The sequence below is a fragment of the Myotis daubentonii genome, chromosome 14, assembly GCF_963259705.1.
Source record: "Myotis daubentonii chromosome 14, mMyoDau2.1, whole genome shotgun sequence".
NCBI classification, from domain to species: domain Eukaryota; kingdom Metazoa; phylum Chordata; class Mammalia; order Chiroptera; family Vespertilionidae; genus Myotis; species Myotis daubentonii.
Genome location: NC_081853.1, coordinates 33,592,042 through 33,612,444, shown reverse-complemented (window position 1 = coordinate 33,612,444; position 20,403 = coordinate 33,592,042). Strand labels below are relative to the sequence as shown.

Sequence of the window (20,403 nt, the reverse complement as noted above, 5' to 3'; positions counted from 1 at the left end):
ATAAATAAAAAAGAATTAAAAAAATAAATAAATAAATAAAGAGAGTAACTGTCCAGAATAAACCAAATGGACCTTAGAGGAACAAAATAAAACAACATAGAGAACCTAAAGCAAAACAAAATGGAGCTAACTCAAAGACTTCTAGTTAATGTAATCTGAGAGGTCCAAATGCATTGTAGCTACAAAACCAGAAAAGGATGCTATGCGCCAGGAACAACCAGAGAGTAGGAAAATAAAAACTCTTAAGAGATTGAGCTTTGATCACTAAAACAAAGTTTGATAGAAGCACTAAAGATCAAATCACGAAAATTTCCATAAGCAAAGGAAAAAGAGACTAAAAATTGGAGGGCAAAGATAGAGATAATTAGAGCAAAAACAAAGTCCAACATCAGAATACAAGGGGTCCAATAAAGAGAAAATAGTCAACTAAAGGGAAGAATTTATCAAAGACACTTGTAAAACTGGGAGAGAAAAGAAATCTCGGATTTAAAGGACCACTGACTGGCAAAGAAGAATCTTCAGATATGTGCTCGTGACCCTTCAGAGCTTCACAAATAAAGGGGAAATCCTAAATGGTTGGACAGTCACTGATCAATACAGTGTCCCCAAACATGAACACACACTTTAACAGTTGATATCACTCAACTGATGTTCCCTTCTTTTCAGCCAGACTAAACTTTGAACAAAGAAAATTCGTCCTAAAATGCTACTGGAAGTTTGAAAATGCAGTTAAATACAAACACTGCCTTTATAATTGGGGTATCCAAAAATAATGTGTATATACTTTAACAGCTGATAACTCAATTTTCACTTCTTTTAAGGTTAACCTATTTGAAATAATGCGTGAAGCCAGACTAAGCTTTGAAAAGAGAAAATTTATCCACTAGACTTTTTTATGGAGATACATAAAAGTTAAAGTTAAGGGTACAAAACTGGCAATAGTTGATGAATCAAGGGCACACAAATACCAAACAAAATGATTCTTGATGTTTGCGATTCCATTGCTTTGCGTTATCAGCAATGCCTAGAACTGTCATCAATTTGAAAACAGATATTGACAAAAAAATTAATCATTTCTGTAGATTCTTTTAAATTTTGAAAATGAACTGTATGCTAATAATCACCGACTTTATAATCATTCAAAGTGTGTATATACTTTTTGGGGCACCCTATATTAACATAGTCCTATAAGGCAAGTGCTATCTGTTGGTTTCAAAGTTTAGAGTCATCCTATGGTCAACTATGACTGTGGTTGCAAGAAAGTACATAAATGCTATTTCTCCTGACGATGTAAAAGTAGCAGCTGTGGCTGATACCAGATACAGTATGGAAGGAAGGGATAAAGGTAGAGAAAGGGGTCAGTGGACTCTTAGTCTCATGTTATAGTAAAGCTTGAAGAGGTGCTGTCCAATGAGGATGCAGAGGAAAGATTTAGAGATCATTTAACGTTTAAAAAGTAACAAAAAATTTGAAATAATTATACACACACACACACACACATATGCAGAGAGTTATAATACAAATGAGTGAAATTGTCAGGATTCACATTGGAGAGTCAATAAATAAACTGGGAGAGAGAGGGAAAAAAACATTTACTTAAAATTATAGCAGAAACCAAAGAACTAAAACCAGAAACTTTAGAAGAATTTTCTCTGGGGTAGGCTGTTGGGGTGTGGAAGGATGGAAGCGTATGCTCTTAGCTAGATTCTGATTCGTTACCACTTCTAACTTAATAAGTTTAAACACTAGCCTACCATCTTGTAAACAAACCTGTAGATCCCAGTTAGGAGAAGGAGACAGAAACTTGCTGAGTAAACTGCAGTGTGTTCTTTTCTCTCTTTCCTAATCTCCTCTTAATTAGAACATCTAACGTGGCCCTGGAGGACCCATTTCCTGCGCAGGGTGGGACATTTCCTCACTTCTTCCATGTGATAATACACAACTCCAGAAATCCTTCAACCACACTCTGCCTTATTAAACACTTCAACTGATTTTTTAAACCCACTAAAAAAAACCTTCATCCAGGAAAGGGAACAAAGGGGAAGAAGGTAGCGTGACTAAAACTGACGACTCTTCACTCATGGGCTGGGAGTGGAGTAAGGAAGCACCTTAGACTGATTTTGATCTTTGATCCCACGACTGCTCCCCAGAGTTGGCAGAACACGCAATCATATGTTCATACATGTAATTCAAATCGTGACTAGGAAATAAAGGAGAAGCCTCAGCACAGGACATTTTTTAAAAAACAATATTAAGTTGGCCATTAAATACCACACTGTAAACAGATTAGGACATGACGGTATGACTTGGGGTTCATTTTTGGTAGAGATCTTTTTTTTTTCAATTTCTATCTTGGTAATCAAGAACATTTTGGATAAATCTTTTTTTTTTTTTTTTTTTTTTTTTTAGGATAAATCTTTTAAGGTTTCATGGATCTTAGTGTAGATAGCCAGAAGCTACATCCTTCAAAAGTAAAATCTTCTAACTCACTTAAACCAGAGTCAAAAGCCCCATTTTCCTAATACTCAGAATATATAGTTTTCTCTAATATTTCCTAATAGCATTTCTTGCCTTGCTCTTTCTGTCATAAAAAAAAAAATTGTTGTGCATGAGTGGGTGGGATGGGGGGTAATGTGGGGATAAGGACACATCTACACTAATAAAAGAGAAAAATGGTAATTGGCGTACGATGATACCCTTTCCATTGGCTAATCAGGGCTATATGCAAATTAACTGCCAACTAAGATTGGCAGTTAACTGCCAACAAGATGGTGGTTAATTTGCATATGTAGGCACAATGCAGGGAGGCGAAAGGGAAAGCAGGAAGAAGCCCCCTGCCACTGACAGTGATCGGAAACCCAGGGGGGAGCTAAAAGCTGGGGGGCAGGGCAAAGGCGGCCCCAGCCATGATCAGAGAATCAGGTGCCTTTTCCGCCCTGGCCAGCGATAGTAGGAAGTAGGGGTGGAGCCAGCGATGGGAGCTGGGCACGGTAGAAGCTGGCAGTCCCGGGAGCTAGGGGTCCCTTGCCTGGGCCTAAAGCAAAGCCCACGATCACGGGGCCGCTGCCCGGGCCGGATGCCTCAGCCAGAGGCATCCTGCAGGGGCAGGGGTGGAGCCCGCGCGATCGCGGTGCCCCCCCCCCCCCCCCCCCCGGCTGCCACTGCGGGTCCCCGCTGCCCGGGCCGGACGCCTAAGCCAGAGGCGTCCGGCCTGGGCAAGGGGCCGATCCTGCGATTGGAGGGTGATGGGGGTCAACGCCTGAGGGCTCCCAGTATGTGAGAGGGGGCAGGCTGGGCTGAGGGACACTCCCCCCTGCCCCACACCCAGTGCACGAATTTCGTGCACCGGGCCCCTAGTATGTAATAACTTAATCAATAAAAAAAATTAAAAAAAATAGTTGCTATAGCTTTGTGTAAGTGCCTAATAAATTTCAGATATCTGGTAAATGTTGAAGAAACTAAAAAATACGGTAGCCTGGGCGGTGTGGCTCAGTGTTGACCTAGGAACCAAGAGGTCACGGGTTCAATTCCTAGTCAGGGCACACGCTGGGTTGTGGGCTTGATCCCCAGTAGCAGTTAAGCAGGAGGCAGCTGATAAATGATGTTTCTCTCTCATTGATGTTTTTATCTCTCTATCCCTCTCCCTTCCTCTCTCTCTAAAAATCAATAAAAGTGCCCTAGCTGGTTTGGCTCAGTGGATAAAGCCTTGGCCTGCAGACCAAATATCCCAGGTTTGATTCCAGTCAAGGGCATGTACCTCAGTTGCAGGCTCCTCCCAGGGCCCAGGCCCTGATTGGGGCTCCTGCAGGAGGCAACCAATTAATATGTTTCTCTCACATGATGTTTCTCTGTCTTTCCCTTAAAAATCAATGGAAAAATATCCTCACGTGAGGATTAACAACAAAAATAATTAAAAATTAAAAAGAAATGAATTTGTGCACCAGGCCTCTAGTCCTATATAATAAAAGGGTAATATGCAAATCTACCGAATGGTGGAACAGCCGGTAGCGATGATGCACACTGACCACCAGGGGGCTGATGCTCAATGCAGGAGCTTCCCCCTGGTGGTGAGTGTGCTCCCAGAGGGGGAGCACCACTCAGGCACAAGCCAGCTGATGAGCACAGGGGCCCGCCTCCATGGCAGCACTAAGGCTGTCCAACTTCGGCTTAGGCCCATTCCCTGCACCGGGCCTCTAGTGTGTGTGTGTGTGTGTGTGTGTGTGTGTGTGTGTGTGTGTGTGTGTGTGTGTATATATACACATTATATATATATATGGTAAGCATACCCTGGCTGGCTTTGCTCAGTGGTTAGAACATAAGCCTGTGCACTAAAGGGTCTTGAGTTTGGTTCCAAGTCAAGGGCACATAGTACTTGGGCATGTGCAGGAGGCAACCTATCGATGTGTCTCTCTCACATCCATGTTTCTCTCTCTCACTCTCTCCCTCCAATCTAAAAAAAATCAATGGAAAAAATTATCGTTGGGTGAGGATTAACAACAAAAGAGGTAAGTAATTCTTTGATTCTCCCTAATCTAAAACAATTCAGATTTAAAAAATAAAACCTCTGAATTGGCTCTTCTTTGGGGGTCATTAAGCAAGGATGTAAGGGTGAATGCATAGGTTGTAAATTCTGAAATATTTTTATTTAACCTTGATGTTTCATAAAATAGAAAAACCCCTCACAAATATATCATCTCATCAAATTCTACATGCAGAATTTGGAAAGTATAGCAGTTAAAATGTCCTTCTTCTAAAGAGAGTTTTGCTCTTTTAAATTATTTTAGTTAATGAACAGGATTCCAGATGTCAAAAATGAAATATAGTAGAGGAAATCTGAATAGACCAGAAACATTTAAATATATCTGCTGTCATACACCTTCATGAATAAAAATAGATGGCATTGATAAAATATTTTTGTTTTTAATCCAAACTCTGTGGTATTTCAAGACTGTTCAAGTGCCAGAATTAAGTCAGGCTGAAAAATGACATCTCCCTGATATTTGCTGATGAATTTTAATTTCTTAGACTCTTAAAAACCACATGGTTATTAAACGAAGTCATTCCTAACACAATGAAAGATGACAGGTGGGGAAGAAACCTGACCACTGGGTATGGATGTGGTCTGTAACAATAAAGAAAGTGCCCAGCTGGTGTGGCTCAGTGGTTGAGTGTTGACCTATGAACCTGGAGGTCATGGTTCAATTCCCAGTCAGGGCACATGCCCACATTGCAGTTCAATCCCCAATGGGGATCTATGATGTTTCTCTCTCATCGATGTTTCTATCTCTCTATCCCTGTCCCTATCTCTCTCTAAAAATCAATAAAAACATTATTTTTTTAAAAAGAATGTGATGTAAACAGTTATATAATATAGAGGACAGGTAGACATCTGCAAAGTCTCAAAGCTATTTCTTCTACTAACATTGAATTTCTGAGGTGAAATACTTAAACTTCATTTGGTCGTAGCTTTAAATTGGAATAAAAAACCATTACGATTTAAGTACCATTTTACATTGAAATTCCCACTTGTTAAAAATAATGTTTATCATACAATCATATAGTTTTTTGAAAAAGCAATCTTATGTGTTCTCTAAAAGTATGTGTGATTTTTAATGTGAGAAGCACTCTTTGAAATTCACTTACTGTACATCTAGGAAGGTTTATATCTAAGTATTTAATAAATGTATGTGCTGCTGCTACTATGCTATTGTAGTTACAGAATACCTTAGGATCAAAATCAATTCTAAAATAGAGCAGAATTAAAAAAATGTAAAAGAATTTTAATAAGCCAAAAGAAACTAGAAGAAAAAATAATTTTTAAAGAAATTCTGAATGGAAAATAAACTTTAAACCTTAAAAATGATAAATGAAATCAAAGAAAAAGATAAATTGGCTTGTCTATATAAATTAATATACATTAAAAAACAAAATTAAGAAGCAAAAAAACCCCCCACCAATTTTTGGGAAATATTTCACACATGGCTGGCAAGGGCACAGGAGAGAGGACTTCTAAACCGTTAGAAGTCATTTAGAAAGAAGCAAAGTGGTAGTCAAGTAAAACATTCTCTTATCAAGGTTTTAGGGAAATAGACACTTCCATACATGATTGGTGGGAATACAAAATAATACCAACCCTATAGAGTATAATTTGGCAATATCCATCAAAATTACAGATTCATTTAGTGTTTGATTCATCAATTAAAATTCTGGGTTTAGCCTACAGAAAGCTATTCCTGAACAAAGTGACTGATGCATCAGATCATTCATTGCAGTAGTATTGTTTGTATTTGCAAAGAATTGGGCATAAACCAGTATCCATCAGTAGGAGACTATTTAAATATACTGTGGAATGTCCATATAATGGAACCCTTCCAAAAAGAATGAGGAAGCTTTCTATGCAATTAACTTTCTGGGATTGTTCTACAGTAGAATAGAAGAGTGTTATGTTTTGTGTAAAAAGAAAAAAAGGATAGTTACAGAGTCACATTCTTCAATACTTTGCAGTAAGATTAGATTAAGTTCAGTTTCTCACAACATCTACAAATATGCTCTCTGTAACATCATTTGTAAAAGCAAAATATTAGAAACATTCTAAAAGTCTTATCATAGTTGAAATGGTAAGGCAAATTATGGTAATCCACAAAAAATAAACTAAGATATGTAAGAAATAGTATGATAAAAATAGAATTAATCTGAGACTGAAGATGTGGATCCAAAATTCCAGATCCATTGCTAAACTTGTAGGTTGTGGACAGTAAATTACTTAAACACTGATTCACTGATTCATTCATGTATTTAATATTCAGTAAGCTGGTATTATGAATAAGGCACACAGCTAAATGTGAGGATATAGCAGGATACAAGATTGCTATGGAAGAGAGAATATTTTAATAAGTACTAACAATTCATGAACAGTACTATTGGAGTAGAGAATGTATATCTAAACTAACCTAGAAGAGTTAAGAAAGGCTTCCTGGATTAAGTAATGTTAAGGTCAGACCTGAATCTGAACCCTTAATAGGAGTTAGGGAAGTATAGTGAAGTGGGAGGAGTAGTCTAGATAAAAGTAATAGCAAAATCAAAAGCCCACAGATCAGTATTATATACACGTCATCTAGATCAGGGGTGGGCAAACTTTTTGACTCGAGGGCCACAATGGGTTCTTAAACTGGACTGGAGGGCCGGAACAAAGGCATGGATGGAGTGTTTGCGTGAACTAATATAAATTCAAAGTAAACATCATTACATAAAAGGGTACGGTCTTTTTTTTTTAGTTTTATTCATTTCAAACGGGCCGGATCCAGCCCGCGGGCCGTAGTTTGCCCACGGCTGATCTAGATGGATTAAATACATTATGCAATTGCTAAATATGGAGGCTGCAATTATAGACTAGTCATTAAAGAAGTATAACATTGACTTCCGGTCAAGATGGTGGAGTCGGGAAACACTGTGCTCGCCTGCTCCAACAACCACATAAAAATTACAGCTAAATTATAGAACCACCACCCTTGAGAACCAACTGCAGATTAGCTGAACAGAATTCCTGTAACTAAGGATATAAGAAGCCAGGTCAAGACTGGTAGGAGGGGTGGAGACACAAAATGGGCTGTCCCACACCCAGGTGTGGAGGTTAAGAATGAGGAACTGTATCTTGACAGAAGGATTCACCCCTGAGGAGCCAGGGATCTGGGCCCTACAGTGGGCTGCCAAACCTGGAGCACCAGTGCCAGGAAGAGGAGTCCCCACAACACCTGGCTGTGAAAATAGCAGGGACCTGAATGGAGGTGAGACCGAGGGCTGCTTTTGACTCTCTTGATTTTTTACAGAGAGGAAGGGAGAGGGATAGAGAGTTAGAAACATCAATGAGAGAGAAACATCAATCAGCCGCCTCCTGCACACTGCCCACTGGGGATGTGCCCGCAAACAAGGTACATGCCCTTGACCGGAATCGAACCCAGGACCCTTGAGTCCGCAGGCCGACGCTCTATCCACTGAGCCAAACCGGTTAGGGCACTTTTGATCCTCTTAAAGGACTTGAGCACAGACTCACTCATAAACACTCACCCTAAGCTCCAGCAAAGGGACACACAGGGAGGAACTGAGCTGTCTAGCTTTAGGGCGAGGGCTGGAGGGGCAGCACTCTCTAGGTCTGAGATATGGGCAAGCACTGTTGTTCCTTTGTTGAGCCCTTCCTCAGTCAATAATACTGTAATAACTAGTGTATGGTGGATACTAGACTTACCGAGGGATCACCTCTAAGTTGTATAAATGTCTAACCACTATGCTGTACACATGAAACTAATATTGCATGTCAACTCTAATTGAAAAAAAATTTTAAATGAAGTACAGCAACCAGGGCAAGCAAAACGGGATAATAATCAGAAGGAAAGGTAGGATTATTTATTAAATAAAAATGCTGAGGACTTACTATGTGCCAGACACTATCCCAGGCACTTGGGAAATATCAGTGCAGAAGCAAACAAAAGTAGCTGCTCTGATGGAGTTTATATTCTAATACAGGGCGAGAGGCAATAGACAATTGATACGGTACATTAACACATGAAAAGTGGACTGGAGTATAGGCGGGTGCATTTTAAATAGGGAAGTAAGGGACTGTCTCAATGAGAAGGTGGTGACTGGACAAAGACTTGACGTAGGTGAGGGAAGAAGCACATTCCAGCAGACAGGAGAATCCTAAATAGGAGAAGCCCTAGGTAGGACATGTGCTTGGTACACTCAAAACCAGTGAGGAGGTGGGTGTGGCCGAACAAGCAGGCAAAGGGGCAAGTCCTAGGAAATAAGGTCAGAGAGGCAATGAGGGATGGAGGGATGTTGTAGGCCACTCTAAGAATTTAGAGGAAGGTTGCTCATTATTTCCTCCTGCCCCCATATATATCAGGTGAAGAACAAGAGTTAAGAGAAGGGAAAGAACAGAGAGTCTAGAGAGAGCAGGGAGAGGGAGGACATTAAGAGCTGTGTCCTTCAGAAGGCAGCAAGAGGCTGGAGTAAGAATCAGGTTGGTAAGCAGAAGAGGTGCCTTCTTTGGGAGGAGTGTGCTACAGCCTGCTCAGGGGAGCCCATTCTGCCAGCCTCTTAGCAATTTTGCTTTCAGTGGCTTCACATTGGTGGCTTAAAATTGGCCATTGTAGAAGCATTTGCACTGAAAGATGACAAACACCACCAATCCAGGCAATCTTTTCGCTAGAGTACTGGTTTAGCTGCCTGCAAGTGGCTCTTCCTCAAAGACAGGTGGAGAACAAGGGGAAGAATCCGGCTGTACCCTCACATGTGTAGTGTGGTGAGGGGAAGGAAGACAAAGGCCCCATGACCCAGACCCTATTTTCTGTAAATTGAGTTGCTTGGAGAAAAAATGACATGGGTCTGAAATAACTTCTGCAGGTGGAGACTAAGCCTAGCCTTGCATGAATATGTAATAAACAAGAGAACTGTTATGTAAATATGAGGAGAGTCAACTTGGAATAAACCACAAAGGCTAAATCTGCATACATTTCTTTCTCTAATTTTCATTTGTTTGGAATCAGAAAAATAAACAACTGACTAAGACATCGGAGGGGATGCTGGGCTTTGAAGAAAAAGGTTGCAAGAAGGCAAAAGAGTTTAAGGTCATGGGGAAAGGCATACTTTGGGATCAAGGATAGAGGAATAGTGAAGCAAAGACGAAGTCTCACAGCTTAAGGAAAATACTAATGTGGCACAAAAATATTAACTCCTAGATATGCCTAACGATTACTTCTAATTTAGTCTTTAAAAAGATAATTTTCTGGGTGAAAAATAATTTCTGTTTTCTTTCCTAGACAAGATAACTTTAGAGAGCATTTTTCTGATGCTACCCACAGTGCTCCTTAGCTGCCTGGATGCTCTTGGGTGAGTTCTTTTGACTTGGCAGCCAGTTCCTAAGCCACAGGCACTTTCTGGTTGCCTTCAGCTAAGTGGAAACTTTGAAAGGTCTGTAGTTGTTGAAACAAGCTGAAATTCTTCCAGGTTTGTGTCGTAGGACACTTAAGAACTTGGATTTGGTTTCACAGGATGGTTATACATGAAATAAAGATCAAGTGCTCAGGAGGTTAAATTTCAGGAAAGCCCTTTTGGATGCAAGATAAAGGCGGGGTATAAAGTGAAAACAAAAGTAGCCCCAGTTAGCAAGGTCATTTGATTTCACTCAGCACTGCACTCAAGACTGCTGCTCTCTTTCTGCACACTGAAACAGGTTGGTCTTTCTTTTCTCATTCTGACTTGGATATGATTTTTTTTTTGAAAGCTCAAAAATGTTTTATATTTACTGATGTAGAAGGAGTGTTGATGCATAAAAGTCTCAACATTTTTGTGCAAAAAAGCTATTTGAAAAGTTATATTTTTTAAACTTAAATATAGCAAGAAGAAAATATGCATTATTTAAATACCATTATTGCCTATGAAATTTTATTAATGAGAAACAGGTTTTGCTATACCATTATTGTTGCTTTGTTTTACAAACGCTAATTTTTTTGTTCCTGTAATAATTACAGAGCTATCCAAATATGTTTCTATGCTATTGCCAGAGGATCGTTTCTGGAAATAATTTTCATTCCTACTCCTATTTATGCACATTTTTAATGAGATTAATTCTTATTTTAAAATAACCTTCCTTAATATCTTATATTATTTGACCACATTGTTCCTTATCAGGTTCAAGATTTCTATGATAAAAGAGAAGGAAATAACAAAGTTCACATTGTGTTAATAATTAATGAAAACTAGGGTAATCTTCCAGATTGGAACTTTTCAAAAACAGTAAGGATCAAAGTAGTCATTTTAAGATGTTAAAAGTAGTTCTTTTATGTGGTAGCTGTCCTCAGGGGGCCTTCTTTACTTTGCTTTACTCACCCCAAAAAGGTAGCAAGTATAAGAACATTCTTTTGAAAATGTACCATAAGTTATCACACTGTTCTGAAAGTAAGGTTTTCATTCATGATTCTATAAGAATATTTTGGATTCTTCCAAGGACAAAACTAACTAAAGGGAGACAGACAGGGTAAGAAAAAAGCAAAACAAAACTCAGCACTCTAATAAAAACATTGAAAGACATTATTAAATACATTTTAAAGCTTGTGAATTCTGTATAAGTTTATCTTATTATTCCTGGGTATTTATAGCCAAAATAGTAAAATAACAGTGGTGAGGCAGGAGAATAACAGCTTTATATCTGCTGGTAAAACATGTATTTGACAGGTATTTACTGAGCAACTAGTGTGTGCCACACACACTATAAGGTATTAATTACCATCATAGGGAATTTAGGACACAGAGGGAAAATGTAGTTGGGAGGCGCATCTTTTCCATAGGATGGGGTCAGTTTTTTGAGAGATATGTCTATATAGCTTCTGGATCAGGAAAGTCTTCTGGGGAAGTAACATCCAAGTTAAATGAGCAGGAATTGGCCCTCCAAGGGAAGGGCAGGAAATAGTCCATGAGATAAAAGAGCAGAATGAGTGCTGCAGCATGGGGTGTGCCTGTGGATGAAAACTAGTCTTGGGGATATACTCCAATGTGGCTTCCATTAAAAGATTTCAAAGAAGGGCAGATTCATGCCCTAACCGGTTTGGCTCAGTGGATAGAGCGTCGGCCTGTGGACTGAAAGGTCCCGGGCTTGATTCCGGCCAAGGGCATGTACCTTGGTTGCGGGCACATCCCCAGTAGGAGGTGTGCAAGAGGCAGCTGATCGATGTTTCTAACTCTCTATCCCTCTCTCTTCCTCTCTGTAAAAAATCAATAAAATATATTTTTTTAAAAAAGAAAAAAAAAGAAGGGTAGATTCAGGCTCATATATGTTATCTCTTCTCTAGTAAGAGAACAAAGTATATGCTAGGTTAAAAAAAAAGTTTCATTGCAAGCAACATTAAAATGAATATCCTGTATTCTTTTTTGCCATTTAGATTGCAGCCATGGCTTTGGAGCACAATGAATCGACAGATTACTATTATGAGGAAAGTGAAATAAATGGCACTCATGACTACAGTCAGTATGAAGTGGTCTGTGTAAAAGAGGAGGTCAGAAATTTTGCAAAAGTTTTCCTGCCTGCCTTTTTCACAATAGCTTTCATCATTGGAGTTGCAGGCAACTCCACAGTAGTGGCGATTTATGCCTATTACAAGAAGCAGAGGACCAAAACAGATGTGTACATCCTGAATTTGGCAGTGGCAGATTTGCTCCTCCTATTCACTCTGCCTTTTTGGGCAGTTAATGCAGTTCATGGGTGGGTTTTAGGGATAATCATGTGCAAAGTCACTTCGGCCTTGTACACAGTCAACTTTGTCTCTGGAATGCAGTTTTTGGCTTGTATCAGCCTAGACAGATGTTGGGCAGTAACTAGAGCCCCGAGTCACTCAGGAGTGGGCAAACCATGCTGGCTCATCTGTGTCTGTGTCTGGATGGCTGCCATCTTCCTGAGCATACCTCAGCTGTTTTTTTATACTGTAAATTACAAGGCTAGGTGCGTTCCCATCTTTCCATACCACCTAAAAACATCACTGAAAGCATGGATTCAAATGCTGGAAATCTGCATCGGATTTGTGATACCCTTTATTATTATGGGAGTGTGCTACTTTATCACGGCAAGGACACTCATCAAGATGCCGAACATTAAAAAATCTCGACCCCTCAAAGTTCTGCTCGCAGTGGTTATAGTTTTCATTGCCACTCAGCTGCCTTATAACATTGTCAAGTTCTGCCAAGCCATAGACATCATCTACTCCCTGATCACCAACTGCGACATGAGCAAACGCATGGATGTCGCCATCCAGATCACAGAGAGCATCGCACTCTTCCACAGCTGCCTCAACCCAGTCCTGTACGTTTTCATGGGATCCTCTTTTAAAAACTACGTCATGAAAGTGGCCAAGAAATATGGGACCTGGAGAAGACAAAGACAAAATGTGGAGGAGGTTCCTTTTGATTCTGAAGTCCCTACAGAGCCAACCAGTACATTCAGCATTTAAATGTAAAACTGCTCTGTGTCTTGCTTCGATACACATGAGTGATGCTTCGCCCTCAGCTAAAACATCTGCATTATTCTGAAATTCAAATCTCAAGACACTGTGGTGGGAAGTTATTACAAAGAAGAGGTTGGGGTGAAGAAGGGGGGAGGGTAGAAACCAAGAAGAGGAAACACAATAATCAATGCATAAAACAAGAAAATAAAAATGAACAATATTGGAAAATAGTAATAACAGGCATAAGTAATAAAAACATTTTGCTATGTTAGACTATCTAAAACATTAATAAAGAGGCTTATAGTAAGGGGCATTTATAATTATTTTAAATCATATAAGAATGATTTCCCTGCATAATTTTAATCCTTGATTAACTATACAGCAAAATATAATCTATCCCTCTTTTCCTGTTTCTTAATTTGTAAGTGATTTCATAATAACCATCAACAACAACAAAAAATACTTTAAAAGCATTTCTGGCCCTTTTAATACCTTCTTGGTAAGTTTCTAAACACATAATTTGCTTCCATATGTCACCTTTCTTTAGTAATAAACTGGTTATCCCATTAGACTTATGTTAGATATATCATGTATATGTTAGAAGCGATCCTCAGACAATCATACCTGATTATTATAATCAGTTATTTTTATAACTTTTTAAAGGGTTCATCCATTTATGTGAGTCTATTACTGAGAGTTGATTAACAATGTATTTTTCTATGTGTAAAGATTCTTATTTTTTACTTAAACACTTGTATTTTTAAGCAATGAAAAATATGTACCACAATAAATTATTTGTAATAATGTATACTTTGTCTTTAAAAACAATTATATATAAATTACTACAGGCCTGGTGCACGAAATTCATGCGTGGAGGGGTGGGGGGTCCCCTCAGCCCAGCCTGCACCCTCTCTAATCCAGGTCCCTTCGGGGGATGTCTGACTGCCAGGATCAGGCCTAAACCAGCAGTTGGACATCCTTCTCACAATCTGGGACTGCTGGCTCCTAACTGCTCACCTGCCTGCCTGCCTGCCTGCCTGATCACCTCTAACTGCCTCTGCCTGCCAGCCTGGTTGCCCCTAACTGCCCTCCTTCTCCCTCCCCGCCAGCCTGGTTGCCCCACACAGCCTGCTGTTCAGTCGTTTGGTCATCCCTCACTAACCCCCCTGCCGGCCTGGTCACCCCACGCAGCCTGCTGTTCGGTCTCTGTCTGGTTGTTTTGGTCATGATGGCCCCTGGCTTTTTATATATTAGGATAGGATTATAGTCCATGTGATATGTCCCTATTATAATTTAATTTTGGTAGAAATTACAATGGTCAAAAATATTGTGCACTAATATGAATGTTATTTTTCACAAACTATAAAAGAAAAAGATGCTTTCTGTGCTTAAAAGAAGCATCATCTAATTGAGATGTTATTTTAAATTTACTTTTCTTTTTATCAACTATTTCTAAATTTGAAAATGCTAAGGCAGAATTTAAAGAACTGTGATCAGAAAACCAATAACTATGTTCAAATTCTTTTGGCACAGCATTGAGCACAAAGAGTCAATCTGAATACTCACCACTGCTCCACCATTTCTTGCCATTGACTACATAGCTGTCTCCATCTCGTTGGATGCTGCATTCAATATTTGTGGCATCGCTGGATGCTACATCTGGCTCTATAAATAAGTAAAGGCTAAATTTACAGGAAGGCAGATACCATTGGTTTACCAAAAGGAGTTAGATAAGGAAAAGTGAACTCTCTGAGGACAGAGAGCATCTTTATCTTTTTCATCTTCCTATCCTTCCCACATGCCACCCTGGTTCTCCCATAACCTACAAAGAACAGGTATTCAGTACATGTGCATTGGAGAAGGAATGAATGAAGTATTTAGGACAGTGGGGATTTGCAATCTGAATTGTGTTCTTGGCTTCCTCATTGATATATGATTTGAGGTAAAACTCAATTCTTTTTCCAGTCATCAAAAGTAGATTAAAAGCATTGTTCTTCCCACAACGGAAGTCTGTACTAAATATTTGCAAGCCAGATTTCCTTACCATGCAGTTTACTATCTTAAACAATTTCTAACTGTGCCTTGCAAATTCCACCTTTGCCTGGTACATATCTTGCAAATATGCTCTGCCAGAAATGATTGCACCACTCCTGGCAAACAAGAGACACCAGTACCTCAAACACACCCTGTTTGTTCCTTCCAGGCCTTCTCCAAGTGAAATTCTACCCATCATTCCTAAGTAAATTCTGCTTCTGAGCCACCTGCATTGTGAAGAATCTGCTTCCCCAGTCTGAAATATCTCCTTCTGATCTTACAGTAATTATTGTTTCTTTACTGCTGACATTGCTGACATCAGGAATGCTTTCACTGACTTATTTATTTTGCATTCTATAAAGCCTGCTCAACACATAGTATTTGCAGAAAGTTTACCATGAAACTCTTTCATGGCATTTCAGAATTTAAAGGCCAGCTCTCGCATTAATCTGTACTTGGTAATACATGCTCTTTTAAATGGGTCCTTCAGATATTTCACATGTTCTGTTTCTAAAATTAGAGACTCAGTTCCTTTAGAAATGGGGCCGTGTACTCTACTTATTTTGTAACCTCAAATTAATGCTTTGTAGCTAATACTGCAGGTATTCAATAAATGCCTCTTATTGATTTAAATGGAGATCGGTGTTGCTATTATAAATGTATGCAATGTTATAGAAGACAAAAATTTCTGGCCAAAATTATGACCAGATGAAGTTTAGTTTAATTCTAAACTCAATTATGAAAATGTTTTTGTCCCTTTAGGAGTTCTTAATTACTGTTTCCTATGTACAAATGGTACCAAACTATTTTTATTAACATGCTTCTAGCTTTATTTCCCCCACATGATTATAAATTGAGCTATCTGACCAGCATTGGTGAAAGTTCTATTTTTCCAGGTTTATGCAGAGTAACGTATTTTGTAAGTGTCAATATAAAATTATCACAAAGAGGAATATTCCATTCACAAGGGCAAAAAATATCTTAAATATCCATAAGTGGTAATTTTAGAAATGCAAGTCAAAAGATTATGAAACTAGGTTTTCTCTGCTGTTTCTGCCTATAAACTACCAGAAAACATCATCTGGTGTCCTATCTAAGGGGAGGGTAATTTTATTCTGCACAATTCTAAATTTCCAAATTTAAAACTGTATATTCACATTTCTGACCACGGGCAAATTTACCTGAAACACAGAGCCACATCCCGCATTCTTCAGCTCATCCATAACCCCGGGGGGAGTGATTGCACAGAGAACAGTGATCTGCTTTACCTGTCATACAGAAGCAGGAGGCAATGCTCCCTTGGAGAAGAGGCTCAAGCCACTGCTGCTTCTGCTTTTCATCTCCATACAGGTGGAGCAGCTCCATGTTCCCTGTGTCTATACGGAACAAGAAAAACATTGGTTTCTAATTTTAAAATTTACTAATATGAAGTTCAAACTTCATGTGGATAATGCAGACATGCATACTTTTAAAGCAAATGTTTACTAACAGTATTTTGAAGCACACTAGTGAATGTAATCCTCAATGAAGATGTGCCATAAGTAGTTACAAGCACTTGGCATTCAGTGCATATTTATTCAACTTGTTCTGGATCACAGACACTTGTCCACTCATCTCCGCGAAGTCTGGCTCTCATGAGGTCTAACTCCATTAGGACGGCGGAAAACAATTTGCTGGCCTAACCTTTGCCTGGTACGTATCTTGCAAATATGCTCTGCCAAAAGTGATTGCAACACTTCTGGCAAACAAGAGACACTAGTACCTCAAATACACCCTGTTTGTTCCTGCCAGGCCTTCTCCAAGTGAAATTCTACCCACCATTGCTAAGTAAATTCTGTTTCTAAGCCACCTGCACTGTGAAGAATCTCTGCTTCCCCAGTCAGAAATATCTCCTTCTGATCTTACAGTAATTATTGTCTCTTTACTGCTGACATTCTCTTACTTTTGTGCACCCCATACCATCTAGAAAAGTATGAGGTCATATTTCAAAAATGCTACCCACAGAATCCCTGCTCTGGGGAGAAATGATAGTAGATAACCTCAAAGACGCTCTCCAACTCTCCGAGAGAACTGTTCAGTACATGATAACACTATTTAGTATCATTCTCAGGTGTAAAACAAAAAAACAAAACTTCACATTTGCCATCAAGCAAAATGCTCTAGATGCCTTTCTTTGATTTTCACTCCTATCAAATTTCTAAAAATTATTTCTAAAACCTTTCCTTTGAATACTCATTTCTTAGAAGATTTTAAAGATTTTTCAACATCACCTCTTACAATGACTTTAAGGATAGTCATTAAAATGCCTATGAAATTGAGTTAAGTCTAAGATAAGTCTCTCAAAATATGTTTTTCCTCTGTTTAGACACTCTTAACGAAGCCAAAGTTATATTAAAAATGAAAGATTTTTAGATTAACAAACTGAAAATTCTTTTTGACTGAGGGAAAAAATGAGTTCTGAGTTGGAATTAACATAGCTCAGTGTTTTCTTTGCTTATTTTCAATTCAATGTTTCTTGTTATAGTTCAAATGAGGTAAATATTAGATATAAACTCTCCAAAAATTACCATTCATTCCAAGAAGTTGGTAAAACGAAGCTATCATTTATGGGTTGGGAAAAGAGCCTACAAAAATTACTTCTACAAATCCCTCCCCCAAGTCAGCCCAATGCCCCCCAAGTTATCCAATAACAACTTTATAATTAAAAGTGCTAGTTTCAACATTCAAATATACAACATTGTATGACTTATTGAAGGGCAAAAACCAAAATTTAAAGGACAAATTGGAAGATAACATATGTTTCTCATAAGCTTTTAAAACTACTTGGGAAATAATTCGGGTAGCTTGAGTACAAATTAATCTTTTACACCTAAGAAACCTCCCAAAGTATTTAACTGGCATCAATTACATGCCCTTTTTATCTGCTTTGGAAATGCTCCAAAACACAATGCCCAACCCCTTCCTGAAGATGTATCTCCACTGCAAAGAGAAAATGTCTGGTTTTCTACTTATGATTTGACACATCTTGTTTGCTGAGGAGAGTTGTTGAGCATACTTGGATCAAAGAAAATGTATTTCCCTGGCCAACTAAAAATGTCAGCAGTTTGGTGATATCCTTTAGATACTACAACTGATAGACTCATGAAATTTTAATACTAAAAAAAGTCCATGACCACCTAGTGAAAATTAAGTTCACAGGTCAAATGGAGAAATAGTGGCAGAGCTACATCTGCAAAGGATGTCTTCTATAGCATTATTTTTTACATTATGACCCAATGTTTTAAAGTCATTTTAGTGGAATATGGCCTGCAGTGTATAAATACTAAACTAAATCAAAACAGAATACATTAGATTAGACTTAGAGGAAAATATCTGAGTGCATTGCATGTAGTTGTTTCATGAAGTTTTTTCAATAATATATCAGTATCTCTCTCCCTCTCCCCCCCCACCCCTATCCATTCATCAATGAAGACACATACAACTACATATGCTACATATTGAGTCATGATATAAAATATATTTCTTACTACTGAGTAACAGTAGAAAAAGGTTTTAAACAAAAGACTACCAGTTCTCTTTCCACAAAATTAAGCCACCTATGAAGCATGATGTAATAGCTTCATACAAATGAGATTAATCTTTAGAAACTTTGTGAATAGATTTCTTTACTTTAACAATAGCTTTATTATTAGACTAAAATGTGTAACAATAATTTGATAAATCAGGGTTTTGAAGAAGGAGAACCTTCAACAGAAGTCTACGAACTATCTCAATTATTTCAAAGAAACAAGAGTCAAAAAACAGGGAGGCAACACTTTGCTAAAACACCACACTGTTTTCTCTCAGACATCCAATATGCCTCTTTTGGCAGGTACACCCTTCATGAACTCTTTTTGGGAGAGCTTTAGCACAAGAGCCATACAAAAGCACAAAAGGCAATACCAAGGCCTAACTTGTGTAGGAACACTATAGGCTATCATACCATCCTCCTCCTACTATGAATCAAATGCTAGTTCTTGACTGGTGGCATGAGAATAACTTGTTTAAAAAAATAGAAAAGGCATTCCGAGGGTCGACCCTAAAACTACAGAACCACAATCTCCAGGGATGAAACCTATGAATCTAGATCAGTGGTTCTCAACCTTCTGCCCTTTAAATACAGTTCCTCATGTTGTGACCCAACCATAAAATTATTTTCGTTGCTACTTCATAACTGTAATGTTGCTACTGTTATGAATTGTAATGTAAATATCTGATATGCAGGATGGTCTTAGGCAATCCCTGTGAAAGGGTTGTTCGACTGCCAAAGGGGTCGCGACCCACAGGTTGAGAACCGCTGATCTAGATTTTTTTTCTTTAAGTTCCTTATGTGGTTCTGCAAACCGAGGTTTGAAAACACCTTCTACAGATTACATTCCATATTATCTTTTTAAAGAAAAGTTGGCCTCCTTCCCTCAGCCTTTCAATTTTCATGCCAAAGTCCTTAGCAGCATTCTTGACTCCCACCATTTATACCCCATATCCAATCAGGAAATCCTCTTGGCTCTGCCTTCTAATTATATTTAGAATCTTTCCACTCCTTACCCCTTCCACTGCTAGTACTCTAGAACAAATCATCTCTCAGTAGGATTATTTCAACAGACTCCCTGCTTCTCTCCTTCCCTCCTTTTGTTAATTCTCAACATAGCAGCCAAAGTGATCCTTTTAAAACCTAAGTTACATCTTGTCACTGCTCTACTCAAATCCCCAATGGCTTCCCATTTCACTGTTATAAACTCTTATCTGCCCTATCAGGCCCAACATGTAAATAAGGCCCTTTCCTCTCTGATATCTTCTATTATTCTTTTCCCAGCCATACTGGCCTCCTTGGCTACTCCTGGAACGTACCAATTACACTATTGCCTTAGGGCCTGTGCATATTCTGTTCCCTCTGCTAAGAAAACTCTTCCCCCAGACATCAGCATGGCTAACTCTCTCACCTTCTTACAAGTCTTTATCAAATGTCATTTTCTACATAAGGCCTAACCCCATGGTCGGCAAACTGTAGTTCGCGAACCACATGCAGCTCTTTGGCCCCTTGAGTGTGGCTCTTCCTAAGCCTTAGGAGTACCCAAATTAAGTTAATAACAATGTACTTACCTATATAGTTTAAGTTTAAAAAATTTGGCTCTCAAAAGAAATTTCAATCGTTGTACTGTTGATATTTGGCTCTGTTGACTAATTAGTTTGCTGACCACTGGCCTAGCCCAACCATTCTATTTTAAATTGTAATCCATATTCCTTGTCTCTCAGCATTCCAGAGCTCCCCTATTACCCTACAGAGATTTCCCCCCTAAAGCACTTTTTATCTTCAAACTTACTACATAACTTATTTATTTAC

At 38.7% G+C, this 20,403-nt stretch overlaps 2 protein-coding genes across 5 annotated transcripts in view; one reads left to right on the top strand and one right to left on the bottom strand.

Moving 5' to 3' along the window:
• ACAD11 (acyl-CoA dehydrogenase family member 11) overlaps nucleotides 1-20,403 on the bottom strand; it is a 70,834-nt gene that overhangs the window by 16,373 nt on the left and 34,058 nt on the right. Inside the window, exons 12-13 of the mRNA XM_059663937.1 lie at nucleotides 16,292-16,399; nucleotides 14,556-14,654 (exon numbers count right to left, since the gene is read on the bottom strand). Coding sequence (XP_059519920.1) covers nucleotides 14,556-14,654; nucleotides 16,292-16,399 — 207 coding nt within the window. The remainder of the gene's footprint in view (nucleotides 1-14,555; nucleotides 14,655-16,291; nucleotides 16,400-20,403) is intronic.
• ACKR4 (atypical chemokine receptor 4) lies at nucleotides 7,660-13,799 on the top strand. Of its 4 annotated transcripts, XM_059663943.1 has the most exons (3): nucleotides 7,667-7,784; nucleotides 9,816-9,885; nucleotides 11,934-13,799. In XM_059663943.1, the coding sequence occupies exon 3, from the start codon at nucleotides 11,943-11,945 to the stop codon at nucleotides 12,993-12,995; it is 1,053 nt and encodes a 350-aa protein (XP_059519926.1). In that variant the 5' UTR covers nucleotides 7,667-7,784; nucleotides 9,816-9,885; nucleotides 11,934-11,942; the 3' UTR covers nucleotides 12,996-13,799. The 4 variants fall into 4 exon arrangements, with proteins under 4 accessions (XP_059519923.1, XP_059519926.1, XP_059519924.1 ...); XM_059663940.1 differs by lacking the exon at nucleotides 9,816-9,885 and having other exon boundaries at nucleotides 7,660-7,784; XM_059663941.1 differs by lacking the exons at nucleotides 7,667-7,784; nucleotides 9,816-9,885 and adding an exon at nucleotides 9,999-10,228.